Source organism: Chiloscyllium plagiosum, unplaced genomic scaffold (assembly GCF_037043375.1).
Source record: "Chiloscyllium plagiosum isolate Xiang-an unplaced genomic scaffold, Cpla_swu_hap1 HiC_scaffold_33, whole genome shotgun sequence".
Classification (NCBI taxonomy): Eukaryota; Metazoa; Chordata; class Chondrichthyes; order Orectolobiformes; family Hemiscylliidae; genus Chiloscyllium; species Chiloscyllium plagiosum.
This window is the reverse complement of record NW_028270171.1, coordinates 16983585-16995917: the sequence shown is the minus strand read 5'-3', so window position 1 is coordinate 16995917 and position 12333 is coordinate 16983585. Positions and strand designations below refer to the sequence as shown.

The 12333-nt window shown below is 47.1% G+C and overlaps 1 protein-coding gene across 1 annotated transcript in view; it reads right to left on the bottom strand.

The window, feature by feature from the left end:
* The window catches only part of LOC122542249 (cytochrome P450 2D17-like), a 48901-nt gene extending 37254 nt beyond the window's left edge, over window positions 1-11647 (bottom strand). Inside the window, exons 1-4 of the mRNA XM_043679789.2 lie at window positions 10799-11647; window positions 8663-8825; window positions 5371-5523; window positions 560-720 (exon numbers count right to left, since the gene is read on the bottom strand). Coding sequence (XP_043535724.2) covers window positions 560-720; window positions 5371-5523; window positions 8663-8825; window positions 10799-10999 — 678 coding nt within the window. The 5' untranslated portion in view covers window positions 11000-11647. The remainder of the gene's footprint in view (window positions 1-559; window positions 721-5370; window positions 5524-8662; window positions 8826-10798) is intronic.
* Between the last annotated feature and the right edge of the window lie 686 nt (window positions 11648-12333).

Sequence of the window (12333 nt, the reverse complement as noted above, 5' to 3'; positions counted from 1 at the left end):
CGTGCAAACTCCACGCAGTCAGTCGCCTGAGTCGGGAATCGAACCCGGGTCTCTGGCGCTGTGAGGCAGCAGTGCTAACCACTGTGCCACCGTGCCGCCCACAAATTACATTTACCCAATAATTTACAACCAATGAAAGTACCTTTGAAGTGTAGTTACTGATCTACTAATTTGCAGACAACAAACTTCCAGAAACTGGCATTGTGATAATGACAAGGTAATCTGTTTTTATGTTGCTTACCGCAGGGTTAATAATGGTCAGAATAACATGAAGGAGTGCTCCTATGATAAGGTGGCAGGTCCCAAATAGCACTCAACATAGCACCAGAGGATCCTACATTCATCTGCTGAACCAGCTTGGGAGGACACAATGTGGAGGTGCCGGTGCTGGACTGGGGTAGACAAAGATGGGGATAGTCTAACACCTGAATGACAGTACCTTTGACAGTGCAGCACACCTTCAGTACTCCCACATGCGCACAGGCTTTTGTACGTCCATCGTGAGGTAGTGTTCTCTCATTCCTGAACATAAAGAGTTGATAAACATTAAGACAGTTACCATTGCCCAGAATCCTCCCTGAAGTTTCAGAGCCTCATCGAACAACGCGACAAGTCTCATGAATTTCCTGTCCTGGTAATGGAAACGCTCGCCGAAGATGACTTTGCAGGTCACATTGGAAACCGCACTGGTGATGATGGCCTGGGGATCAAAGGAAGACCCTACACAAGAACACAGAAGGTTAATCAATGTGATTTAGCCAAGGGTTGCATTTTTATTTTCAGTTCTCCATCCAAACACAGCTGGAGCGTCATCACTAGCATGAGGGTGGTACGGTGGCTCAGTGGTTATCACTGCTGCCTCACAGCGCCAGCGACAAGGATTCGATTCCCACCTCGGGTGATGTCTGTTTGGAGTCTCCACATTCTCCTCGTGTCTGCGTGGGTTTCCCTCCCACTGTCCAAAGGTGTGCAGATTAGGAGGATGGGAAATTGCCCCAGAGATGTGCAGGCTAGGTGGGTTAGCAATGAAAAAAACAGGGGTGGGTTTGGGTGGGATGCTCTTTGGAGAGTCAGTGTGGACCTGATGGGCCAAATGACCTTTTTTCACCTTTTAGTGACCCTATGATAAGGAGGCAGGTCCCAAATCCTCTTGAATCCACCACAGCTGGAAGGGGTATCAAACCTCATGCTGTTTCCACCACTCTGATCCAGACTGAGGCAGAATCCATATAGTGTGGAAGGAGGCCCTTCAGCCCAACAAGTCCACACTGACTCTTTGAAGAGTATAACATCCAAACCCATTCCTCTACATTTACCCCTGACTAATGCACCTACCTACACATACCTCAACACCATGGGCAATTGAGCATGGTCAGTTCACCTGACCGGCACATCTTTGGTCTGTGGGTGGAAACCGGAGCACCCGGAGGAAACCCACACAGACACGGTGAGAATGTGCAAACTCCACACAGTCGCCCGAGATGGGAATTGAACCCAGGTCCCTGGGCGCTGTGAGGCAGTCGTGCTGACCACTAAGCCACCGTGCCACCCCAAAGGGTAAGCAGCAACTACGCTACCACCCCCATCGAACACCATCGCCCCCACCAACTCCAAGGAGCTGCTATAGCAGCCTACATGTTTACTTGCATGTTGTGGTGTGTAGTTAAGGATAAGGATGTTACGTCTCCTGGTCATTATGCAGTATACCTTTAAAAGACCCATCTGGGATATAATCTCTGTTAGCAGAGCATGTGGCCTGACAGTATAAAGTTCTCTAGGTTCACTTGAAGCATAACATGCTGGTGGGAAACATGCTATTGTTTGTAACTACACAGCCCAGGCATTAAAGGGCCTGAAACTGCAATATGTGTATTACACACTCAGGAGTTGCAATAAACCTGTCAAATCTTTCAATACCATGATGCCCACACCAAGTTCCTACATTACGGGAGCTAATAGAATTATTGCCACATCTAACTGGAGACAAAGCCTGCTCCGAAGTGGCAGATTAGCAGAGGGTCCAGTTTCTTTCTACCACATGGCTGACCGGGACCTCTCCTATTCTTCTTGCCTTTTTACTATTCATGATGGGATGAGGGCATCACTGGCTGGACCAGCATTTATCGCCCATCCCTAGTTGCCCCTTGAAAAGGTGGCGGTGAGCTGCCTTCTTGAACCGCTGATGTCCCTGCACTATGGGTTCACTCACAATGCCCTGAGGGAGGGAATTCCAGGATTTTGACTCAGTGACAGTGAAGGAACGGTGATATATTTCCAATTCAGGAGGGTGAGTGGCTTGGACGGTAACTTGCTGGGGGTGTTCTCAAGTTTCTGCTGCCCTTGTCCTTCTAGACTGAAGTGGTCGTGGGTTTGGAAGGTGCTGTCTGAGAATCTTTGGTGAGTTTCTGCAAGGCATCTTGTAGATAGTACACACTGCTGCTACTGAGCGTCGGAGGTGGAGGGAGTGGATGCTTGTGGATGTGATGCCAATTAAGTGGGGCTGCTTTGTCCTGGATGGTGTCAAGCTTCTTGAGTGTTGTTGGAGCTGCACCCATCCAGGCAAGTGGGGAGTATTCCATCACACTCCTGACTTGTGCCTTGTAGATGGTGAACAGGCTTTGAGGAGTCAGGAGGTGAGTTACTCACTGCGGAATTCCTAGCCGCTGACCTGCTCTTGTAGCCACTGTGTTTATGTGGCTAGTACAGTTCATCTTAGTTTCTGGTCCATTGTACCCACAGGATATCGATGGGGAAAGGGTATTCAATGTTGGTAATGCCATTAAATGTCAAAGGGCAACATCTGATTCTCCCCTGGTCAGAGATGGTCACTGCCTTGCACACATGAATGCTATTTGTTGAGTTTTTGAATGAGAAATGAACCCAGAATATCTGGCTCAAAACCTTTCTATTGTTCAAATATAACAACTCAGACCAGTGTCGAGATTGTGGTGCTGGAAAAGCACAGCAGGTCAGGCAGTGTCCGAGGAGCAGGAGAATCAACGTTTCGGGCAAAAGTTCTTCATCAGGAATGAGCTCATTCCTGATGAAGGGCTTCTGCCCGAAACGTCGATTCTCCTGCTCCTCGGATGCTGCCTGACCTGCTGTGCTTTTCCAGCAACACACTCTCAACTCTGGCCCCGGCCTCTGCAGTCCTCACTTTCGCCTAACATGGACCAGTGCCCTAACTCCATCTACCGACCTTGCTTCTGCAACCAATAGGTTGCCAAGGGGTTGAAATGGCTTTCAATTCTTTCAACATCATTGTAAATTCTTCCATCTTTTGCAATGAAGCTCCCCTTGAATTGCCCTCTTCCCTTTCAATTAGCTTTGCCAATTGTTTCAGATGCATTTGGAAACAAGTGACCTCTTTTAGAATTATTTTACCAAAGTCAGTCTGAGTTTATGGTGGATTCGTCAGAACTTCCAGATTGATCAGTTAAATTATACAAATGAAAGCTGCAGGCTAAAACAACTGGGAAGTTTTTCTTATTTGTGTAGAAGTGCCAATGACAACTTCACAGAGTGATTTGAGTGAAATTAGAAGCATAGAGTGTAAGGAAAATATCAGGAACATTGCTGTTTGCCACCACTCCTTGTTACAAGGTATATTCCTGGGAATATTTCTTGGAGAATACATTATTGGATATTACCAGCTTTTTAATAATGTTGCTAACTGATTAATTCACCAAATATTGAGCCAAGAAAGAGATCCGTCGGGGAACATGTATTAGTCTTAATGGTTCACTGGTTGAAAACTCAGGTCTTTATACATCCACAGAACAGTGGAAATAAATATTTGCCCGTGAATAGATCCTGTCTGTGGGTTATTGGTCAAAGTCATCAAATGTGCACTGAGTCAGCAAGTCATGTCTTAGAATCCCCACAGTGTGGAAGCAGTCCATTCAGCCCATCAAGCCCACACCAATCCTCCGAACAGTCTCCCACCTAGACCTACCCCATACCCTATCCCTGTAACCCTGTATTTCCCATGGCTACTCACCTAGCCTTGAAATCCCGGGACACTATGGGGCAATTTAGCATGGCCAGTCTACCAAATGACTGATTTGGGATTCGTTCCCTTAATCCTGCAATTCATTATGAGCAGGATGTGACAAATCACAAAATTGTTGTGGTACAGAAGGAGGCCAATTGACCCTTTCTGCCCGTACCAGCTCTTTAAACAAACATCGCAGAGTCATCCAGCACGGAAACAGACCCTTCGGCCCAACCAGTCCATGCTGACCATCATCCCAAACTAAACTCGTCCCACCTGCCTGCTCCTGGCCCATATCATTCCATACCCCTCCCATTCACTCCTGATGAAGAGCTTATGCCCGAAACGTCAACTCTCCTGCTCCTCGGATGCTGCCTGACCTGCTGTGTTTTTCCAGCAACACCCTCTCTACTTCCTCCAAACCTTTCCTATTCATGTACTGATCCAAATGTCTTTTAAATGTTGTAACTGTACCCGCATCTATCACTTCCTCTGGAAGTTAATTCCACACACCAACCACCCTCTGTGTAAAAAAGTGCCCTCATGTCTTTTTTTTAATCTTTCTCCTCTCACCCTCGACTCAAAATGCTCCATTCCTAGGGAAAAGACACCTGTCATTCACCTCATCTATAACTTTTATGATTTTATAAACCTCTATAAGGTCACCCCTCAACCTCCTACACTCCAGTGAAAATAGTCCCAGTCGATCCAGCCTCTCCTTATAATTCAAACCCTCCTTTCCCGGCAACATCCTGGTAAGTCCCTTCTGAACCCTCTCCAGTTTAATAATATCCTTCCTATAACAGGGTGACCAGAACTGGACACAGTACAGAGGAACCTCAAATATCTGTCGTTCGATTATCCGAATATCGGATTATCCAGCAGGATAGCAACGCCCCAATGCTCAGCTAAACTATGTCATCCGGCATTTGATTAACTGAACAAAATATTCCCCACCTGTGTCCTTTGGATAGTCGAGATTCCTCTGTACTCCACGAGAAGCCTCATTAACATCCAGTACAACCTCAACATGATGTCCCAAAGGTCTGAGCAATGAAGGCAAGCATGCTAAACTCCTTCTTAACCCCCCTGTCTACATGTGACACAACTTCAAAGAATTATGTACTTGAATCTCTAGTGCCAGTCTCCTGCTTTATCCCCATTACTCTCGCAGACAAGTTCTATTGTGAAATCTTCATAAGTCTCTGTGAACCCCTCTGTTAACTTGACGTTCGGGGTCATTCACAGCCTTAACTATAACAGTTGAGGGAAAGAAAATGCTCAGAGAGTAGTTCTCGGGGTAGTGGGGCTGTTTCACCTTGCTTTCAGCCCATGAGTTCCTGGGAATTTCGAACAATACCGTTGCACATTCTTACCTTCAGATTCTCTGAAAGCCGCAGCTAAGTAATGAGCCTCTTCCAATATTCTGTCCTCAAAGGCAAATTGCCCTAAACCAAAGTTTCTCAGGACAGTCAGGGCAAACCTACGTTGCTGTTTCCAGGACCTGTCGTATTGGGCCGTTAGAATACCTGAGAGAAAGGAGGAAACCGAAACGTTGAGTCAGAGTCTGTTTCTGACATCCGCATTTTCAGGTGTACAACAAAAAATGCGCAATGTTGAAGCAGTCTACCACTGGCTTCTCCTTGCCAAAAACATTTGAATAATTCGCTTATGTTCTGCAATCTCATATGACAGCAACAGTAAGGAGTGGTCCACAGCTTAACTGATGACATACTCCCCTCCAAGAGGAGGTGGTGGCCTTGAGGTATTATCACGAGACTATTAATCCGGAAACTCAGCTAATGTTCTGGGGACCTGGGTTCAAATCCTAAAATTTAAAAAAAATCTGGGGCCCACCTGTGGATCAGTGGTAGTGTCCCTCCCCTAGACCAGGAGGACTATGCTCAAGTCCCACCTACTCCAGAGATACGTAATAACATCTCTGAACAGGATCATTAGAAAAATAGGTTAAATAGAGTCATAGTCATAGAGATGTACAGCGTGGAAACAGACCCTTCGATCCAACCCGTCCATGCCGACCAAATATCCTAACCCAATCTAGTCCCACCTGCCAGCACCTGGTCCACATCCCTCCAAACCCTTCCTATTCATCTACCCATCCAAATGCCTCTTAAATGTTGCAATTGTACCAGCCTCCTCTGGGGTTAAGAATCAACTGATGACTGGGTGAAAACCCACCTGGCTCACTAATCCGCCCTCAGGGAATAAAGCGTCTCATCCTTACCCGCCTGTATGTGACTCCAGACCGACAGCAATGTGGTTGATTCTCAAATGGGCCAGTCTGTTCAAGGGACAGGCAAGAAATGCTGGTCAGCCAGCGATTAGAGTAATAGAGTCATAAAGACATCCAGCACGGAAACAATCCCTTCCGTCCATGCCGACCAGATATCCTTAATTAATCCAGTCCCATTTGCCAGCACTTGGCCCATATCCCTCTCAACCTTTCCTATTCATGTACCAGCCCAGGTGCCTTTTAAATGCTGTAATTGTACCAGCCTCCACCACTTCCTCTAGTAGCTCATTCCATACACGTACCACCCTCTGCGTGAAAAAGTTGCCCCTTAGGTCCCTTTTATATCTTTCCCCTCTCACCCTAAACCTATGCCCTCTAGTTCTGGACTCCACCACCCCAGGGAAAAGACCTTGTCTATTTATCCTATCCTTGCCCCTCGTGATTTTATAAACCTCTATCAGGTCACCCCTCAGCTTCCGACGCTCCAGGGAAAATATTCCCACAAGAGAATAAAAGTAAATTAGGCATTCAAAGTTCCCGCTCTGGAAATTTGAGCAAGTGATCAATGCTTTGAAGTGTCAGTGCTGAAGGAATGTCCACGCTGACACAGGTGCCATCTTTCCAATGGCCTCATCTCGTCCTCTCGGAAGGATGTAAAGGACCCCTATATTTTGAAGAACAGTTGTGGTGTTCTCCAGAGGACCCTGAGCAGGTGGATTGGTTAGCCCAATTGGCTGGACAGCTGCCTCATAAGCCAGAGTGATGCCAACAGTGTGGGTTCAACTCCCACACTCGTTGAGGTTACCGTGACAATTTTAATCTGACCCCTTGTCTGAGATGTGGTGACCCTCAGGTTAAATTTGCCACATGTTGTCCCTTTCTAATGAGAGAGCAGCTGTCTGGAATTATGCTGATGTTACCTGGCCAACACATTATCCCTTGAACCACATCATCTAATGGATTAAGCTGCTCATTAGTGCAAACCTGGGAGATCCTGTGGCACAGCAGGCAGTACTTCTAGGCCAGTGTCATATGATCCCTATAGTGTGGAAGCAGGCTCTTTGGCCCAGCATGTCCACACCACCCTCTGAAGAGCAACCTATTCCCCTACCCTATGTTTACCCCTGAGTAAGGCACCTAACCTACACATCCCTGAATACTATGGGCAATTTAACACGGCCAATTCAACTAATCTGCACATGTTTGGACTGTGGGAGGAAACCAGAGCACCCGGAGGAAACCCACGCAGATACAGGGAGAACGTGCAACAGACAGTCACCTGAGACTGGAATCAAACCCGGGTCCCTGGCGCTGGTGAGGTAGCAGTGCTAACCACTGAGCCATCCGAGCTCAAGGCTTGAAGTCCAGGACTCACTGGACATGGAAGGAGTGACTGCGATGTGGCTCAACAGACTGATAACCAGCCTGGAAATCCACCCCCCACCCCCACTATTCCCCACAGGAATGGCATGGCATGGTGTGGGCTCTGTTGTGAAGATCGACTAAAAGGAAAATAAATGACAATGTTGCTTACGGGAACTTGCTGGATAGAAATTGGTGTTGTTTGCCTACAGTCCAAAACCTCTTGACTGTAAAAGTATTTGAGACCACTAGGGGTGTGAAAGGCACTATATAAATGCAAGACTGCCTTCACTGTGGGTGGGATTCATAACTATCACCAGTCACCAACATGAGGGTAAATTATTTTTTCATATTCATTGATGGGATATGTGGCTGGGTCAGCATTTATTTCCCAGCTCTAATTGTCTGGAGGGTCGCTGAGATTCAGCCACATTGCTGTGGGTCTGGAGTCACATGTAGTCCAGACTAGGAAAGGATGGCATTTTCCTTCCCTGAAGGACAGCAGGGGTTTCCCAGAATTCCTATAGTATGGAAGCAGGGCATTCGGCCAATACACCGACATCCCCCCCCCCCCCCCCCCCCCTCACCCCCCGAAGAGCAGACTCAACCCTCTTCCCTATCCCTCTAACCCTGCATTTCCCATGGCTAATCCACCTCACCTGAATATCCCTAGGCAATTTAGCACGGCCAATGCACCTAACCCACACATTTTGGACTGTGGAAGAAAACCAGAGAGCCCAGAGGAAAGCCACACAGAGAACGTTCAAACTCCACAGAGATGGTTGTGCCTGAGGCTGGAATGAAACGCAAGTCCCTGATGCTGTGAGGCAACGGTGCTAACCATCGGACTTCCCATATTTGTGAACGAGATGGATTTTCCTGACTAAAATATTCCACATTTTTTTTCAATGAATTCAAAACCTCCACCTGTGATGGGTTAAATTTGAAACCGCCTGCCCCCCCACTCCCCGTCCTCAGAACATTTAACCTGGCAGTAGCCCCCTGACAAACCACACTGCCAGACTCTTAACGAGATTCAGAGAAATTATTACCTTGACCTTTTGACAGAAGGTTATTGATAATCATATTTGGTCGCCCCGCGAATTCTCTGCCATGCTGGATCAGAGCCTCCTGGATGGTCTGAAAGCCGTTCAGAATAATGATGGGTATCCACAGGATATGTGTCGTAAAAATGTTTCCATATTTCCTGGAGAGCTGTTTAGGAAAAGGAAGAAATAATCAGTTCGGACTGCAGTTGGCAGTACTCTGACCACTGAGCCATGCAGTCAGGGAATGGTTAGCTCAGTTTCATAGAATCCCTACAGTTTGGAAACAGACCATTTGGCCCAACAAGTATACCGATCCTCCGAAGAGTAACCCACTCATGGCCCTACTCTATTAGTCTGCTTTCCCATGACTAATACAACTGACCTACACATCCCTGGACACTATGGGCAATTGAGCATGGTCAATTTGCCCTAACCTGCACATCTTTGGCTGGTGGGAGGAAGCCAGAGCACCTGGAAAAAAACCCATGTAAACACAGGAAAAGCTTTGCACAGACAGTCACCCGAGGCTGGGATTGGACCCAGGTCCCTGGCGCTGTGAGGCAGCAGTGCTAACCACTGAGCTACCTTTGGCTGGAGGCCTACTTGGTGATGCTAACAGTGTGGGTTTGAATCCCGTACAGGCTGAGGGGAGTAATCTCCTTCTCAACTTCACCCCTCAACCGGGACATGGTCACCTTCAGCCACCGGTTATCTCCCTCCAATGGTCAACTTCACTATGACTCAGGGTTGACAAGTCTCACTAGGGCCTGAGTGTGTAAAAATCAATATGGACACTACAGGGAGGTATGGAGGGGGCACCACTCAGTCAGGGATGCCATCTTTTAGGGGTGCTGTTACATTAAAGTCCTTATTAGACAGAGAGTGGTAGGTGTCTCGAACGTGTTGACACAGGTAGTGGTGGAGGCAGATACGATCGGGATGTTTAAGGGACTTTGAGACACACACATGAACATGGTCAAAACGTTCAGTGCTGGAAAAGCACAGCCAGTCAGGCAGCATCCCAGGAGCAGGACAGTCGACGTTTCGAGCATAGGTCCTTCATCAGCACTTCATTCCTGATGAAGAGCATATGCTCGAAATGTCGGTTCTCCTGCTCCTCGGATGCTGCCTGACCGGCTGTGCTTTTCCGGCACTGAACGTTTTGACTCTGTCCTCCAGCATCTGCAGGCCTCCCTTTCTCCCATGCACATGAATATGTAAGGAACGGAGGGACGTGGGCCAAAGGGAGACGGAAGGGATTAGTTTAATTTGGTGTCATATTTGGCACAACACTGTGGGCTGAAGGACTCATCCCTGTTGGAAGATTTGAGCTACAAGGAGAGGTTGAACAGGCTGGGGCTGTTTTCCCTGGAGCGTCGGAGGCTGAGGGGTGACCTTACAGAGGTTTTGTAAAATCATGAGGGGCATGGATAGGACAAATAGACATGGTCTTTTCCCTGGGGTCTGGGAGTCCAGAACTAGAGGGCATAGGTTTAGGGTGAGAGGGGAAAGGTTTAAAAGGGATCTAAGGCACAGCTTTTTCACACAGAGGGTGGTGCGTGTATGGAATGAGCTGCCAGAGGATGTGGTGGAGGCTGGTACAATTACAGCATTTAAATGTAGTAGACTCGCCAACTTTAAGGGTATTTAAATGGTCATTGGATAAACATATGGATGAAAATGGAATAGTTTGGGATAGATAGGCTTCAGATTGGTTTCACAGGTCGGTGCAACATCGAGGGCTGAAGGGCCTGTACTGCGCTGGAATGTTCTATGTTCTAAAAGGCATCTGGATGGGGAAATAAATAGGAAGGGTTTTGAGGGATATGGGCCAAATGTTGGCAAATGGGATTCGATTAATTTAGGATATCTGGCTGGCATGGACCAAAGGGTCTGTTTCCGTGCTGTACATCTCTATGACTCTATAACTCTTAACTCTGTACAATTAGGGAAGGGTAAAAAAAAACCTGCCTGGCCAATGACACCCATATCCTGTGAAGGAATCTTTAAAAATGTATGGTGATCCTTTTTTGCAAGTGGACAGATGGTGCAGCCTTAATACCTAAACAAGTGGGGTGAGCTGAGTATAATTTCCAGTGAGTGACCAAGAAGAATGTTGTAATATAGAGGACTCATTACCTCAGCAGCCACGACTTGTGGAGCAGGCTGGTTACGGTGGAAGATGTTTCCATGAAAAGACCACGCAGAGGGCCCCGGAGGCAGATTGCTGTTCCTTCTCCCCCGGATCACCAGAGTTACCAGCAAGAAGACAGTCAGGAATATCAGGAATTCCTGGAGACTGAGCCAAGACGTCCTTCCAGAAACCTCTGTGCTTTCCATTTGCCAACTTTCAAAATCTTGTCGGCTGCTTTACTGAAAACTCGCTGGGCTTCTGTGATGTTTGTGACGGAACTGGTCTTTTCAAAAGCTCGCTGTTTCCTTTTGCTTTCCAAAGTATTTTGATGCAATCAGTCAGGTTAGAGTCCAGTTTTCCAACTGCGCGTATTTATTGGTTACACTGCAAAGAGAGGCTTGGCTGGGAGATATATCAGCTTGCTTTTGTTTTCATGTGGAGGGGGCTGGGGAAGGATTACCACTACTCGTCAACAACTTCTGGCAGTGTTCCCAAAGGCTGCAACTTGAAAACATGTCCTTTGTCAGGCCCCTCGTTACCTCATAGAAGGGGCCTAACGTCTATTTTAGGCATCCAGCGACGTGAGGAGCTTTATCTGAAAAGCTTGTTTGGAATTTTGCTGTGCACAATCAGTCTGCACACAGCAAAGTCCCACAAGCAGATAATTTGTCTGTGGAGGTAAACACTGGTCAGACTGTGGTAGGTGGGGCACACTCACCTGCTGTTTTTGACAAAGAATGACCTCGAAATCCATAGTTAATTGAACGCAGCTCAAAAGGCAATGTACAGGGCATCCGTGGTAATACCCTTGGCACCTATACATTTGGGTTAAAGCCCTACACCAGGAATTGTCAGTTATAGAAGGTACATTGTAATGTGGTCAAACAGATTCATCGCCAAGCTGTGAATCTTTACCTGAAGGTGACCAACCTGCAAATGAGACATACTGGCCTTTCAAAACAGGAGTCCTGAAATTTAATATTCGCACATTGTTGATGTCTAGGTGTTTTCTTTCCCTCTTAGGAGAGGCAGGTACAGAAATCCCAATCCTTGGTGCCACCTCTGACCTATGGCCTCCTGCCCAGGCGCAGTGGCCCTATGGGACACCATGATTGAGGGTTACAAAAACATGTCGCTGGCCTTGAATAAGACTGGGAGAGATATATACTCCCTGCGAGTGGCCTTTCTACCTGTGGCCTTTCAAGGAGGTACTGTCCACCTGCCAAAATTAGCATCTTCCTCACTGCCCTTCACTGTATCTAAGTAATCAATGTGCATGGCATTGGCACCATGTAATCTCACTGGAACTGTTTAAAACACACCCAGATTCCTATGAACATAGTACCATGAAAGTATTCCAGCCCCTCAAGCCAGTCCAGTAGGAACAATGAATCCTTTGAGACAGTGATTTATACAATATATTTACTCATTATTGGAATATGGGAAATGCTGGCCAGGGCAGCATTTGTATCCTTAGAAATGTGGTGGAGATAGCATTCTTGAATCCATTTGGATGTAGTCACCTCTACGATGCTGTTAG